Source organism: Porites lutea, chromosome 12 (assembly GCF_958299795.1).
Source record: "Porites lutea chromosome 12, jaPorLute2.1, whole genome shotgun sequence".
Classification (NCBI taxonomy): Eukaryota; Metazoa; Cnidaria; class Anthozoa; order Scleractinia; family Poritidae; genus Porites; species Porites lutea.
Window position 1 is genome coordinate 19,794,751 of NC_133212.1, and position 16,560 is coordinate 19,811,310.

At 38.4% G+C, this 16,560-nt stretch overlaps 1 protein-coding gene across 1 annotated transcript; it reads right to left on the reverse strand.

Moving 5' to 3' along the window:
- Nucleotides 1–8,007: 8,007 nt before the first annotated feature.
- LOC140953517 (BRISC and BRCA1-A complex member 1-like) lies at nt 8,008–16,548 on the reverse strand. The gene is made up of 9 exons (XM_073402919.1): nt 16,457–16,548; nt 15,012–15,279; nt 14,509–14,576; nt 12,870–12,981; nt 12,085–12,175; nt 10,861–10,885; nt 10,480–10,603; nt 9,793–9,879; nt 8,008–8,465 (listed from the first exon to the last, which is right to left on the reverse strand). Exons 2-9 carry the CDS (start codon nt 15,258–15,260, stop codon nt 8,280–8,282), a joined length of 942 nt encoding a protein of 313 aa, XP_073259020.1. The 5' UTR covers nt 15,261–15,279; nt 16,457–16,548; the 3' UTR covers nt 8,008–8,279.
- Nucleotides 16,549–16,560: the final 12 nt, after the last annotated feature.

Below are 16,560 nucleotides of genomic sequence, written 5' to 3' on the forward strand. Positions count from 1 at the left end.
TAGAGAAAGGTATTTTTGGTGATTGGGGTATTGAAGGTGTCCTGATTTTCAGATGTTTCAACCTCGTCCCCAGGTTGCAGATGTTTACTAATAAGAATATTTTTGTGGTGACTTCTACAGGTTGCCACATGTTATAATTTTAAATTGCTCTTTAGATTTTCATGCTTGTAATCGATTTACGAAAAAGCTTACCCAATCATCGTTGGTGAAGAAGCTTCGCACCTCTACAATTTCGCCGACTTGACATGATTTTGTAACACAAATTTTAGTAATTTTCTGAGTATTATTTATGAATTAGACGTTGCAAGTTGATGTCTTGCTCGCCTTGTCTCATACTGACAATACAACCTAGGCTTTGTAAAAACATTTTGGAGAGAAATTTTTTTTTGGCCAAACAAACAACTCGCAGGATTTTATGTGAATGAGCCTTTCCTGGCCAATGAGAAAGAGCCTTACATGCTTTTATTACTAATGTAATGCGCATTTGATCATTTTTGTGAATACCTGCGCAATGTAAGTGATTAAATTACTATTATTATCATTAAATCATTCTTTTTTAAGATTATTTTTTATAGTGAAAAATCCTAAATTGGCTGCTCCAGTTATTTACAGACAACTGATCTCTTAAATGTCTAGAACTTCCAGATGACTAGAACTTGGCAAAGGTTTTCCTTGATTCAAAGCAGGTGAACGTAAATATACAAATATTTGTAGACCAATATGGGTCAATTCAACCACTATCCAGGGTCCTTGAAAAGCTTGTCTACGCGGCAATTCTACCTCTATTTAGTTTTAAATGACATAATTCAGTTAGATCCACGTCAATTCGGCTTTAAATCCATCACGTAACAGTTACCGCCCTTCCTGTTCTTACCAATCAATGGTGTTTTAATATAGACAGCGTACGGATTATTGAAGTTGGATCTTAAGAGCGCGTTTTAATACAGTAGACCACGAGCTTTTACAGACAAAATAAGTCATATTTGAGTTCGTGCCCATCCCTTAGAATGGATTAAATCTTTTCTAATTAAAAGATTTCAGGTCCTACACATAAACGGGGTACTCTGCGACAAACCAGTTTTAAGATGTGGTGTTTCACTGGGTTCAATACTTGGGTCACTTTTGTTTCTAATTACCAACGAGGCATCTGAGCTACGAAGCGAGGATGCTTTGGCGACAGATTCATAATGCCGCGCAATGTATTGGAAAATTTCTTAAATCTGCGTAGCCCTCTTTTTTGCCCATTTTTTTGGGTATTGAAGTCACGGTCTTGCATTTACTCCTTCAGGCTCGAGGCCGGGTGGTCCAGTGTAACTCTGTTAGTTGTGGACTATGGATTGTGTTTGTTGAGTTGTTGCTAACGACCTAACGGGTGAATAAGCTTACGATTTCTTGTTTGCAAAAGGGCTATTAGGGACTTGTCAGAAACTAGCAAGGGGGGGGGGGGGGGTGGGAATTTTATATTTGGGTTAGGAAATGAGGTGATCCATCCCTACAATGGGAGTAAAATTTGCTAACCCTCCCCTTGAGCTTGGCCTATAATATCATGACCCTCCCCCTCTTGTATAAATGATAAAATCTAATTCTTGCAATACACTAGGGTGAGTCAGTATTATGAAAACTCAAAATATATTTCTAATCTGTTCTTTGTAATACTATATACATACATGTTAGATGACAGCACTAAGAGTCTGACTCTGATTCTGACAGGAATAGTCACTCGACTCTCCTATTTCTCCCAGGTTTTTTTACCAAATACAGAACTTCCTTTTTCTTCTTTTGGTTAACCTCCTGCCTCTACATGATCACGGGCAGATATTTCCATGACCCTCCCCCTTTTAACAGCCCATTTTTCATGACCCCTCTCTTCTCCGAGTCTCAAAACGTTGTGACCCTCCCTCTGTTTCCACCCCCTCCCCCCCTTCTAATTTCTGATAAGTCCCTTAGTGCCTTGTTTTGCAGCGGCTAATCAAGGAATAGGGTTCAACGCTCAAATTTTTCTCAGAACCTCAACCAGCGTGTTTTTTGCACCCTCATTTACATTGAGCCAGCTCTCAACTCCCGTGAGAAACTTAAAAAAATTGTGGACCTTTTGTTTCAGAGACTATCTTTATGAAGGTCTTTTGAAAGACTCTTGTACTGTAACACTCGCCCATTAAATCGAAGCAATTTATTCAAATTTATTTAGTTATACCTCTCATACATACTTCACCCCATTTTCACGCTTTTTACACATTTTACTTTGACACCAGATTTTTTCATATATTTAACTCCACGCGGAATATTTTTCTTATCCCTGATAATGCCGTTGATCGGCCAAAGCTCGGAGTTTAATTTTTATTTTTAATCACAACAGATAAAGGCCTAATTCGAACAATATCATAACTTACTAACGTTTATAGTTTTGATACAATGGAATTAACGATGGAACATAAGAGGTTACTTGCTCCAATTTACCAACGAAGCTTCAATTTATGTTTCTGTTTAATAAAAGTGAAAACCAAGAATGTGCTCAAGTTGTTGTTTCAAACTTGGCTGAAATTTATTAACCATCCTTGTTCGTATTGAAATCTATTTTAAACCTCTCAAATTATGTAACAAATCGCGAAGAACGATTAGGCACATTCCACTACAGTTAAACAAATTCGCCTCGTTGGCACTTGTCGGAAGGTACCCCTAGTATATGAAAATGCATGATCTTAGTGATATGATGGATTATGCTACCAAACGAATGTACGCACCGAGATGACACTTATTCCACTTCCACTGTTTGCAGTATTCCTAAAATACAACAGGATATAAGTGTAGATTTCCGGTATCTTTAAGCCTTTGATACAGTGGATCATGAGCTTCTACTGACAAAATGAATGCAGATTTACGGTATCTTTAAAATAGGCTGATAGCAAACAGGCGTACACTGAGTGCTAAGGTTACCCTAGCAAGAGGTTTACCCTACCGGCCTTGTAAACGCTCTGCTATGGATAAGTCGCCTACCCGGGACAACTTTCCTCCGTCATGCGTGACCAGTAATCGTGATGATTTATTTCATTTTCATTTAATTTTTGCCATTAACCACACACAAATACAACAACAGTATACAGAAATTTATAATACATGAAAGATAACATACACTATTCTAACAAAATTATTTACAAATTAAATGTTTAAAGTGGTTAAAGATAAGAATGATACTTTGAAAAGACATTAAGAAACAAAGCTTAAGGTGGCTCGATACAGTTTTTCAGGGCCAATACCTCCCAAGTTTGAGCATAAACTACGTCGCCATAAACAAATTTTTGGAAAAATTGCCACCACAGTTGTATTAGATAAAGATGAAAGTTTGTTATGATCAGGGTTGTAACGGCATCGGAGTTGTCATAGCAACGAAATGACGCTATTACCTATTTTACTTGTAGCAGTGTATCTCGGCACTGAGAACTGTTCTTCCAAAATCGTTCACGGGAGCTTTTTCCTCCAATAGCAGCCTCGACGCTGGTGAAGTTTAAGCGAAATCTGTAAGAGCGTTATCGAGATATTTTGGGATAAAGTTTTCATGATTAGAAACACAGTAAAAAATGGACAATATTGTTGTTTGGCCGTTATCTGTAGAAAATGAAGCGCTTTTGACATGCAATTTCATCTGATAGTAGTTTCAATCTTTTTAAAAACGTGTGTGAAGGATCATGGAGATAGCTCCTGCCGATTGCTAGAAAGAAGGGTTTTATTAGTATGTATCGAAGCGCTCTTGTTAGCGGTTTTGTAAACATTTTGGTCTTCTTTAAAAAATTAGCGAATAATTTTTAAACCGCTCGATAGATTTTTTTTAAAATTTAAGATTCTTGAGATTAACCTTTCTTTTATATGACCTTTTAGTTTCAAGATTATTGATACATTGTAAGGCAGTAAAATAAGGGCTACAATTCGTTACTTTTTTATCGGAAGTTTCGTTATTAAAAGTATAAGCCTCTCATTATTCAAGGCATTGTCTACCAAGATTCATTTTCACGTGAACAACAGTAACTAACAATGCATTTGACATATGCAAAAATGCTAGCTATTGTTATGCGCGAAAATATGAAACTTGGTGACAATACCCTGAATAATGAGAGGCTCACATTTGTAAACACAAAATTTCTGCCAAAATATTGGCGAATTGTAGCCCTTATTTTACTGCCTTACACTATATCAATAATCTTGAAACTAAAGGGTCATGTAAAAGGAAGGTTAATCTCAAGAATCTTATTTTAAAAAAAATATATATCGAGTGGTTTAAAAATTATTCGCTAATTTGTTACAGTAGACCAATATCTTCAAAAACCGCTAACAAAAAGCGCCTCGATACATACTAATCAAATCCTTCTTTCTAGCAATCGGCTGGAGCTATCTCCACGGTCTTTCACACACGTTTTTAAAAAGATTGAAACTATTATCAGGTGAAATTGCATGTTAAAAGCGCTTCATTTTCTACAGATAACAGCCGAACAACAAGATTATCCATTTTTTACCGTATTTCTAACCACAAAATCTTGATCCCAAAATATCTCGATAACGCTCTTACAGATTTCGCTTAAACTTCAAGAACATCGAGGCGGCTATTGGAGGAAAAAGCTCCCGTGAATAATTTTGGAAGAACAGTTCTCAGTGCCGAGAAATACTTCTGTAAGTAAAACAGGTAATAGCGTCATTTCGTTGCTATGACAACTCCGATGTCATTGCAACCCTGATCATAAAAGATTTTCATCTTTATCTAATACAACTGTGGGGGCAATTTGTCCAAAACTTTGTTTATGGCGACGTAGTTTATGCTCAAACTTGGGAGGTATTGGCCTTGAAAAACTGTATCGAGCCACCTTAATTAATATACAGAGATCGGCACTGAATTTGAACTGGAGTGACATAAAAGTCAAGACAAAGAATTGACAACGTTGTTTATAAATAAATTTAATGTTTCAGACTTTAGAACAAGATTTTTTTTTTTCGACTTATCATACGCTTAGAACATGGTTCGAGTTATAGAGGGTAAAATTATATGGAAATTACCTGAAGGGAAACAAAAATTACTTCGAGTTAGCGGGAGGTTCGAGTTATCGAGGGTTCGAGTTACCGAAGGTAAAATTAGAGTAAATGCCTAAAGGAAATCCACGAGAAATAGACTTCGGTTCAAGTTAGCCCATTTTGTCTTTTCCACTCAGAACAGGATGCGAACCTTTTCTTCAATTACATCAAGAATCAACACCCTAATATACACTTTAACATGATGCGGGAAACTGACCATGTTCTACCTTTCCTAGATGTTTTAATCAACAACAGGGACCCACACCTAAGTGTGCCCACCGTTTACCGGAAAATACTTTCACAAGTTTGCTCACCAGTTATCTGAGTTTCTGCCCCTTTACCTACAAATTGGGGTTAATCAAAACCTTGATTGATAGAACCTTTAAGAACTTTTAAGCCCAAGGAACACCTAAGTTCTATTTTAAAATGAGTTTTTTTTGCATGAGAATCAAAAATCATTTTCATATCAGTAGCTTCGCACTTAGCCTCACTCTGAAACCGAGGCTTGGGACAATTCCGAAATGGCCTACTGCGCGTCACCAACCTCATTACCACGGTCCTCTCTCTTTCTTCCTCGAGAAAAGAGGTCGAAGCGTCTCTCTCTTCGCTGAAAGCGTTCTTCACGAACGTTCAGCTTTTCTGTTATGTGCTATCACGTTGTTTGTAACAGGAACTAACAAAGACTGAAGCCCAAGAAATCGTGCGTCTTTTACAGGAGATGGCAAAAAGCTTGGACAGCTCAACTCTGAATTCTTCCTCAAAAGGTTGGTAACTTTTTCTCTCTTCAAAATGCCGCTGACTGCTCTTTGTTTACAAACGATTTCGTCCACACGAGCTTTCCAAATATTGGAATACTTCTGAGCTTCAAAAGGGTTGGAAAGAGAAGGAACAAAGCATGGCCGCGTGAGCGCGCTATCAGAAATTTTGTTGATCGACATTCTTGATCTTGGATGGCCACTTCCTTGACGAGAAGGCTTTGATTGACTATCTTCTTTTTTATCGGAATCTGTTATTTGCTGTACAGCAACCTGATTACTTCCTTCCCTTTGTGGAGCGTCGAGCTGTGTTTTTGCAACCACCAATGCACAAGTCTGACATCTCTTTCCGAACTGACGGACGTCGCCAGGGACGGTCCGGTTTGACCGGTTTGGGCAGTCCACGAATGAGTGCCGAATAAATGGCGTCAAGCAATCAGGGGTAATCGAGCCGCTTTTTTCTCTCTCTTTATCCACTTCTGTCACTGTGCCGAGCTCACTTTCTGCATTCATCAATTTATCATTTAGGTAAATTTTTACATCAGTAGCCAAAGTTTTCTTCCTCAAAGTGGTTTTAGGGACATTTAGACACACTGTTTTGGCGGTATCTTGTGAAGGTTCTTTGCGACTCGTTGCTCCTGTTTCTTGGTTTTGATCCGGTTGTTTGTAAAGTTTAGTTCGCCCGTTTCTCTTTCTAGCAGTAGAAACTCTCCGCGGTTGGGTAAAATTCGTTGTCATGCTTTTTTTTGTTCCTTTAGATGTACTAGTTGATCTAACGAACGAGGTGATTCGAGTTTGTCTGAATTCTTCTCTCGCATCATAAACTTTGCCACAGAACTCATTCTTCCACCTTCGTTTATGTATCTCAAGGCCTTCCAGCTTGTCTATCAGAACCCTTGTTTCCTGAGGGTTTTTCTTTAAAATGGCTTGGCCCACTTTGCTAACTGAAACATTGTGGATGGTTTCGCAGGCCAACTTTCTCTCCACTGTCTTTTTACGGTTCATAGTTAGTGCGTATAGTTATCGGTCAACAATGTCTCGACATCAACAAGACAATTTGTTTACAAAATGATATATTTTCCAGTGTACATGTGTAACTAAGAGCCACTGTTAATTACTCGTTTACAAGATCATTAACACCTTACCATTTTACGCCGAAATATCAACTTACACTTTCTCTATACTGCTATAACAATAATGGAATTTATATAGCGCTTATACAACGCTGTTCTAAGTGCTGTTCTAAGCGCTGCTCTACGCACATTTCACATGCTACTCACAGGAAGAATTTGTTCAAAAATCAACACACTGTATTTTTGCGAATCATTCGCTATATTTTGATCACTTTTTGTCCAGTTACTGTTAGGCAATGATATCATAAAGGAGATAACATGTTGATCCGGGGGGCAAGGGGTTAGGTAAACCTAAAGTACGATGTAATTAGTGAGTACAATTTATCACTTGATTAACCGGTAATTGAGTGCTAAAACGTTTTTGTATCTACTTTTACAAAAAATAATTACAAAAAAAAAAAAAAAACTACGGAGAACAAAAGCTTCAGACAACAAGTCGTACAATACCCTAAAATTCAGGATATAGGTAAAACCCCGATTTTTATTTTCCTTTTACTAAAAACATAGGGGTGCACCTATCTTGGTCCTCGCCACAACTCATTCCGAAATTAATCACTCCCCTTTTTCTAAAAAGTATACCTCTATAACAAAACTACATTTACGTCAATCCAAACCTCCCGCCTCCCGTATCTTACATCCCCGGCTCCCGCGCCTTTTCTCTTGGCTTCCTCCCTTTAGCCCTTTTTCGATTGCGAAATATTGCGTAATTCTCCCTACTTCTCCCACTTCTCACCCTTTTAGAACTTTTTCTCTCCCACCTCCTGTACCCATTCTGTCCCTTATTCTCCAGGACATCCACACCCTGTCCTCCCACACTTATTTTTCCAACCATAATTCAGAGGACGAGGAGCACCTGACATCCGGCGAAGACGTTGCCCACCCCGCATTAGCCTCCGGAACGTAACGCGTTACGTTTGCCCCGCCTTCCTTCCCCCCGTCGCGCGTGTCTCGCGCTCCACGTTTGCTTCATGTTTACCTGAAAAACGCGAAAAAAAGCGCCAGTCCTTGCAGGCTGGCCCCATCTCAAACCTCATCACCCCTCATTTCTCTCTGTGAGGCGCATCTCAGTAACATGAATACATGGAGTTTCATCTTGATTTCCGCTCGTCTTTCCCTTTCCTTCCATTGGGAAAAAATTAGCTAAGAAACACATGTGAAGACGTCCCTCTCGATTTTCATTCCGTTGACATCTTCACTTCGAAAGCGGGCGCCGTTAATCATAGGTACCCTTCACCTAGATAGCGTTCTCGGTTTTATATGCATAGCTTAGTTCATTATAACTTATATTTTCTATTTCCCTGCTGATCTCATCATTTTCAGTGACCACAGGCCTCTACTACACGACAGACTCTGTCTCTTCCCTTGGCGTTAGTTTGTAGAACGTGTCACGCTGTTTTGGTCTTTGCAAAGGATGGGCAAGTAACGCAGCCATGTGGTCAAACAAACGTGTAGTACTGCGTGACACCTCTAGGATGTAGCCTTCTTCTTCTTCATCCATGTCACAGAAGTAATCATAGACTTCCTGCAGAGGAAGCAGGTAAAAGGATCAGGGAGTTACCCGTCCGGGGGTATACTCAACAAAGTTTTATACGCGGAGGATTTGCCCCGAGGTCCAATCCCTTACCCTTTTATATACCAAAGGTACCCCTTTTGTATAACTTACATTGACGAATGGTGACCTTTTCGAATACATGTACCTAGTTTAGAAATTTGCACCTCTTTAAACTGCTCGAACCACACTTTCTTTTAAATATGAATCAATCAAAAAACTAAAAAATTTTCTCGATTTCAGTCTTTTTGGGAGCCACAGAATCTTTCTGTAGCCCTTTTAAGCCATTTAATCAGTAGAAACGGCGTTATAGAAATAAAGATGATGATGACGATGATAATTATTTTTATTATTATTGTCAGAACTCTGAGGAACCAGAATGAATCACACTCAGTGGAACAGTATTCCTCAAAGTGTCCGAGTACTCCCTAAACACAAATTTAAGGCTTCTTTACATTAGCTTCTTTTACATATTTTAGAATTGGACGATACTCATGTTGACACCAAAAAACTTAGGAAGATGACATAAAATGTAAAATAAGTTTGTGATTTTGTTATGTTGTATCGTAATAACTTCAGTCAATCTTCTTGTGTCCTCAATCTCTTCCCAGTGAATTACTTTATTTTTCCCTCTGCCCACCTCGATTAGCCAAGCTATACGCGAGCTGAGGATTTTTGCATGCACATGTACATTTATGGTTAATTCATGTTTGTAACCTAAAAACAGTCAAAAATTCCAACCGGAAAAATGCGACAGCTATACAGGTATGTTGCAAATGAATCCACCCCATATTAGATAATTCTTCCGTTTAATCCTAAACCTGATAGGTTAAAGGGGCTGTGTCACGGCAGTCCAGTTCATTTTGTTTGATTTTGCCAATTACTCGTCCTCAATCGCTATGGAACTTAAAGTAGGCAAAGAAATTAAGGACGGGTAAATGACAAAATCAAAGATCCGAGACAAACAAATATGTCTCCTGAGCATTATTTTTGAATTTGCAAGCAGCAGGGATCAACTTTGAAAAACTGTTAGGCTGCATAGTTTTCAAAAACCCTAATTTTAATCCTTTTCAATCTTCTTCAGTTTTGCCCATCCGTGGCACCTGTTGTTTCTGTTATGTTATTTTAACCTTCCTTTAAAGTTTTAAGTGGTTATTTTTATGTTTCTCCTAATTTAATGGGCATTTTTAAATTTCCTAATTTGGCTGAATTTCGTGAAACAGCTCCTTTAGAAAACCGGTTTTGAAAATTTTACAGTAACATTCATACTAAGTATAAGTATAAGTCTTATACTACTCACTTTGCAAAGGTTAAGCTCAGATGGTAGCTCATGAACGTACAATACATCAAGAAAGAAATATGGTGACACCAGAAGTGATGACAATATCTGAAACAAATAAAACATGGAAATGTTGATTTTATAAATAATAATTATCAATAAAATAATTATTATTTTGAATAACAAAGGCTTAACTTTCCTAAATATCCAGTAAAGCATTATTCTCCAGCAAGTTTGCCAAAAACGTGCTTCGAAGGTAATCAAGCTGTTTGGCCCAACAACATTGGGAGTTGTTTTGTCCGTGTTTGCAGTAGTGTGCAAATGGATGCAACATTGCTGCACTATGCTTTGGCAATCATGGAACAAAAGAAATGTTGGGAGTTGTTGGCTTCAAACTTTGAACCATTTCCAGCTTTGTGCAACAACTCCCAACAACACGCAACAACATGCAACTCTGGGTGTCCAAACGGATGCAACATGCATGTACAGTAACCTCCAAAAATGTTCCATCTGTTCACATGGGATTTTAGATGACAAAGTTGCCCTGACTGTTAAAACTGATTACATCATAAGGGGTACAACAGATGTGGATCCGCATTGGCCTTAACGCCCAGTTCAGAGGCAAATGGGTTAAGCAGTAGATACATAAACATCTACTACCTGCTAAAAGACATAACATTAATTGGCAGAACAAAGACATGAACAAACCTGCTTGCCTTCTGGGGACAATTTGGGCATGCACAGCGAGCGTCCATACACTAAAATAAGTCGAAACACACAAGGAGGAGGAAGCAAGATGTCTTCTAATTCTGGTAAACTAATGTTTTCCTTGCTGATAAGAAGGAGAAGAACATGCCTAAGATTAACAATGTACTACTTGACATTGAACGAATTAGTCAGAAAAAAAGACTTCAATAATGAATGAGTGACTGGGAAACAGCCAGTAACAGTATCTTCTGACGCAAGTTTAGATTCTCCCTACACATTTTACTTCATTTCCTGTAAAATGAAGGGAGGACTTGAAAAAAATATTACAAGTTTCCTGTACTTAGGACTTTTTCCATCCACCCTCTTAATATTACTACTTACATTGCTTCAAAGAGGTCGCACATATCTAAGGAAAAGTCAAGGTTCTTTAAAACGGACACAATTCACAAGACAATTTAATGGATTCAATAGAATTTTGTGTGGCCTACCCTGAAGCTCCAAAAAAATGTAAACAGTGCAAGTGTTACAATATGCTACAGGGTGCAAAGAAAGTCACTTTTACAGCTTGCCATTCGGGCAAGCTGAAGCTAACATTTACTAGCCCAAACATCATTTCAACTAGCCCCAAAAACGTTTTGATGAGCAGATTGATTTCACAGTTTTTCTGTAATTTGTATTCCTCAAAAAACTTCACTTGCCCGTCGGGCAAGTTGATAACAGAATTCACTCGACCAATAGCAAAATCTAGTAGCCCCGGGCTATCAGACACTACTTTCTTTGCCTGCTGTGCTAGAATAGACACTGGCCAGACACCATCAAAAACATGTCAAAATGCCGCTAACAAGACTATAGCTCCTTGTTGTTAACAACATTAAATTTCATTTAACTGCATTTAATTTTGAACATTTACATATATATGCATTTTATCACAAAAGAAAATGCTTGCTACTACTGCTATGCCCATAATACACCTTGTTTGCCCCACAAAATTTTGCATAAGCTTTGTCTTGAATTTCTCTTGGGATGACTATAATGCCCAGTGGAAATTTGAAAGGGTGGTTAATGCAATCAATGTTGGGAGTCAAACAAAGTGTATCATGGACAATGTTAAAGTGGCAAAAATATATGTAATGACTAAAGATCAACAAGAACTACATGATCTACAAGATAACTTTTTCTCACACACAACTGGGAGCCATGTGAAGCTGGCCATGCAGCCCGAACTTTATCATATCAACACCACAATTCATTAGTGTTTCAGCACAGAAAGAGAGCTAATAAAATGGCTGACATGAAACTGAGCCTAGATATAAGAATAACCAGGAATCAGGTAAAACTTGAGATCCTCCAACAATCCTGAAAACACATAAATGGCAGGTGGGCAGGGCAGGGCAGGTAATGACAGAAGGCAAAAAAAAAAACTGAACTCTGAAATGCTATGTGTGCCCTGAAGACCGCCCGCAGACTTGAACCTATAGTCCTTTGTTCCTTAGCCGGTGGAAAAACACACACACTTTTGGGGTACATGTAGCTTAATTCACCCTAGCAGGCCCTTCAGCAGGAAGTCCTCCATTTCTCAAGTTTGTAGTACTTTCAAAAAGATACCAAATTCACTTTGCGATGAAATTGTATCCTCAGGACTCAGGCGATTCAATGTGCTGCAGATGACTTCCACATCACTGGTGAAGTGTTTGTACTAAAAGCAAGAAGTGTCAACTATTAGAGCGCTTTTCATTTGAGTGTCGAAAAGTAATTGGTTTTGCACTTTCTACACGATGTGATTGGCTTAAAAGATTCGCGCCACCTTTTCATCCAATCAGAAGTAAAACCAAAGCCAATTGTGACGCGCTCGCATTCATTTTCCCGCGCTTTGCGTCAGCCACATGTAATTACTTCGAGTTTTGATTGGTTCAATGTATTGTCTGTGTCCTATGTGATTGGCCAGAGTAATTACTTTGGTTTTGGTTTTACGACACTCAAACGAAAACCACTCTAATAATCAAAGTAGCTTTCTAATACCTTAAAGGTGAAATGCAAATAAGTATTAATTACTTGTAAGCACTTGTGTCACTATCTCACAGAGCTGCAAATGAAATTTGGTCATTAAACAAAGTCCAGCATAAATTTTTGAATTGTCTCTTATAAGCCCCTTCCCCCGGATCTGCCGCTGTGAAGGGTAGGGGTTTCAAGCAGTTTAGCCTGGGTATTGTAAAGTTTATGAGAGAAAGATCGGTAGTGTGAAGAAATGACACAAATCATTATTTTGAGTGCGGGGCGTGGCCCATACATGTACATGGAAAAACTTCAACTTTGCAAATTTATGGTTACTGTAGAAATCTGAATATGTTGAATGTAGGGGCTTTGACTGAACCTAACACTAGAGAGCTTACCCAAGAAGCCTTATCATCTAGAACCATGATGGAAAACTGGTGAAGGGGATTCATTTTTGACTTGGTTTTCACAAAGATCCCTGCTGATCTCTGGACAAGTTGAAATATTGACCTATGAAATCATAATTAATATTAGTACACTGTACACCTTATTTCATTGATAATTTATCATATAATAGAATGCAAAACAATGTGTTTCCTTGAATTGAGGTGCCCATGCTCTAATAAGCTCCCTCCCCCAAATAGGCCCCCAACCCACTAGGCTATAATATTAAACAAGCACCATTACGCTTAAACTTTGGCCCCTTTGGTCAACCTCCGTCTTCCAATGAGTGCCCTCATTTTATAGCTGTAGCTATAATTTTAAATAAGGGCCCTGGCACTTATCACAGTACAATACAGTATTAATTGTATGAGAGATGCTAAAGATCTTTCTATTTCAAGCTGGGTAGGGACCCTTGAGACTAAAACACTGTGCAAAACTAAACCATTCTTGAGGTGATTATGAATCCAATGGGGCCTGACTCAGCTTACATTTTGTTAGTCCAACCTGATCTTTACGATAGTTTATTCCACATGAGACCTCCAAGCAAGCTACAGTAGTTACAGAACAGTTGTAATAGTTACAGTTACAGTAGTAGATCAAATTTCTTGAATGGAAAAAGAACAGACAGATTTTCTCTCAACTTGCACCACAGGCATCCAAAGCTCCCATTACAAGAGTGGAATGTAATTTACTTTATTATATAAACACCAATGAAATACCAGGTGAGCTTTCGTGTGAAAACTTGATATCTTCACATGTGAAAATAACATGTTATCTTCCCATGTGAAAATATCACTGTTGCTATGGCTACATAATAAATCGCGCCTTTCTCACCGAAAAACTATCAAAGTGAAATGGTTTGGTATTTCATTGGTGTTTATATAATAAATAGAACAGTACATGGCCGCTTGCGGATACGAAATTTCTCTTCTTGTGTACTTTTCAACACTCGAAGAGAAATTTTGTATCTCCGCGCAGCCATGTAATATCCTATATTTCTCACAAGAGAGTTGTTTTCACTTTAAAGGTGACCTTTGATACATTGTATGAGAAATAAAATACTGAGGTCTGCAAATGCTGAATACCATTTTGACGTTTTCTTCTTTAAAATAAGTGAAGGAGACTAATACCTTTGATGTATTCCTGTGTTTTCTGATATGAACTGATTTAGTTGCCTTTTTGGCTTTATTATTTGACCCCTGTAACTCCATTTGTCTTATGACTAGCGTTATACGTTACAAAAAAATGTACAAAGAGTTTTGGTATTAAATTTGGTTGAAATTTCTAAAGATTTCCTCATTTTTATTGATTCAAAAATCGCTGAAGCAGGTTTTGATTCAAAGCCTGTTGGCTACTTTTTAATAAACATTTTGCTTGTAGTCTCCATGTCACGTGCACGTGAACACTCTAAATTATGCACTCATCTTTTATCCAGTTATGAATATCTCATAAGCTTGTCGATATCAGTCATTGTGCTTCAAGAATAATTCACTGTATGCTTTAAATACACGCATAATAATGAGCCCAAGGTGACCATAATAACCTAAAGGAAAAGAATACTTGTATAATTATGCGTTAGGGATACTGACATACCTGTCTGGAACACTCTTACACTGAAAGGACATTGACTTGGTTTCTGGTGACAAATCCAGGCACAAAATCTGAAGAACAGGTGAGACCTCTTCACTTATATGCCTGTAACAATCTTTAGCATTTTTGATACTTAAAAGGGCTATGTCAGAGATAAACGGCTTTTTTGGGTCAATTCTGTGCTTAAGTCATTACTCCTGTAGAGTTAATGGGATGAGTAATCTACCTAATTTTTTTTGGGGACGTTAAGATAAACCATTCTCACCCCACAGGTATGGGTAGGCAAAGACGTTTTCCATGTAGTTACATAACACGCGACCATGATTTCCCTGATAAATGTGGTAATGGCATCATTACACTACCTGCTAGCTATAGCCTAGCCATTTCGCCAGGGTAAGAGGCAGTCAATGTTTATTTCCAGATAAGGGATAGCTATAGTTATTTTATCCCTCCCTGTACATGGAAGCGGCCTATCTTAAGGTCCCTATCATTGCAACCATACTTACAATATACTCAGGACAGTTGACTTGTGGTGGCCTGCTTCTCTCATTTTCTGAACTCTCCGAACTAACAGATCCACTGTCCCCTGTCACAATTGGCTGCGCGTTTGGTAATTTATTGCCTTCTCCCTTATCCTCTTCACCATCACCGCTAACACGTTCCTCGCCATCAATATCTATTAATAATCTCTCTTCGTTATCCACCTGATCTTGGGTAGCATCACCATCATCATGCTCATTTTGTTCACCTTCCATTTAGAAATGAGTCTTTGATCTAGAGTTAAAACAAAAGATTAATAACCAGTATAAAAAATCATTGACTGCAAAACTGATAAACATTTTGGGAGTGTCTTTCTGGTTCTCATATATTGCTGTCAGCCTACCTATGAAATAACTTCCAGTGCTGCCTAGGATACTGTTTTGATATGAGAACAGAAGTCACCGGCAACAGAGGCAATCATAGTCTTAACCACAAGAAGGTAGCCTGAGAAGTTGACTTGAGTTCAACTTGCAGGCATGTGAGCAATCGTAAAGACCTGTAATGGCTGTTGCTGCTAGCCTGAGAAAACAGGCAACATTCTGCAACACCACCACTGGTTTCCTTGCAAGATGACATCTAAGAAATGAGCACAGAAATTCGATACTGATGACGCTTCACCAGTCCAACCCTCCAAGTTAAAGTTTTTGCTTGGTCGCCATTTGTCAACCAACTCTTTTGGTTTAGGGAGACTCTTTTAAAAATCACGTCGCCAGCTCCTAAATTTTAGACGCCATGGCAACCAAAATGGTCGCAACGTAGAGTGTTGACCACCCAGATATGGGTGGTGCTTCTGATTGGTTGTGCCGCATGGGAGATTTGCTTCAACCAATTAGATACAGTACCCAGATCTGAATAGTGATGGAATGGAATTGTTGCACTCATTTCTCAGACATCATTTCACCTGGAAACAACCAGTGGACCAAAATGTCTGCTGTTTAATCAGGCTATGCTGTGCCGGGCAGCACATTTTTCTATATGTCAGAATATATAGTATAAGGCAGGATCAGCAGCTACATCACAAGAAGGTCAGTGGCCATTAAATTCAGGCCAGCTTAAGTTTTCTTTCATTTCAACTTAAATATATTGCAATAAATTGCAAACTTGCAATTGCTCACAAGGATGGGGGGGTAATCACTGAAAAGATTGTCAAGATACTTATGTTTAGATTGGTTTAAGATTATTATTCAGAAATAAAAGTTAAATCTAGTATTAGTATTGATAGCTTAAACTTTCATGAAGCTAAAGTAATTTTAAAGGGCAAATTAAATTAGAAAGCTGGGAGAAAAGCCACTCATGATTTAGATTATAAACACCAATGGACATTCCTTGCCAAGGTCATTTTTGTACAAATACGTTAACTGAAACTCGGCAAAATTACTTAAAACTGAGACTATCGCGAATTATATCTCACCATCGTATTCAGCATACAGCAAACATGTGTCACATGTTTCCGCCGTCCGCCATGTTGGCCATGTCGAATTGTTTGGAAAACTAGGAACAACCGTTCAATTCCGA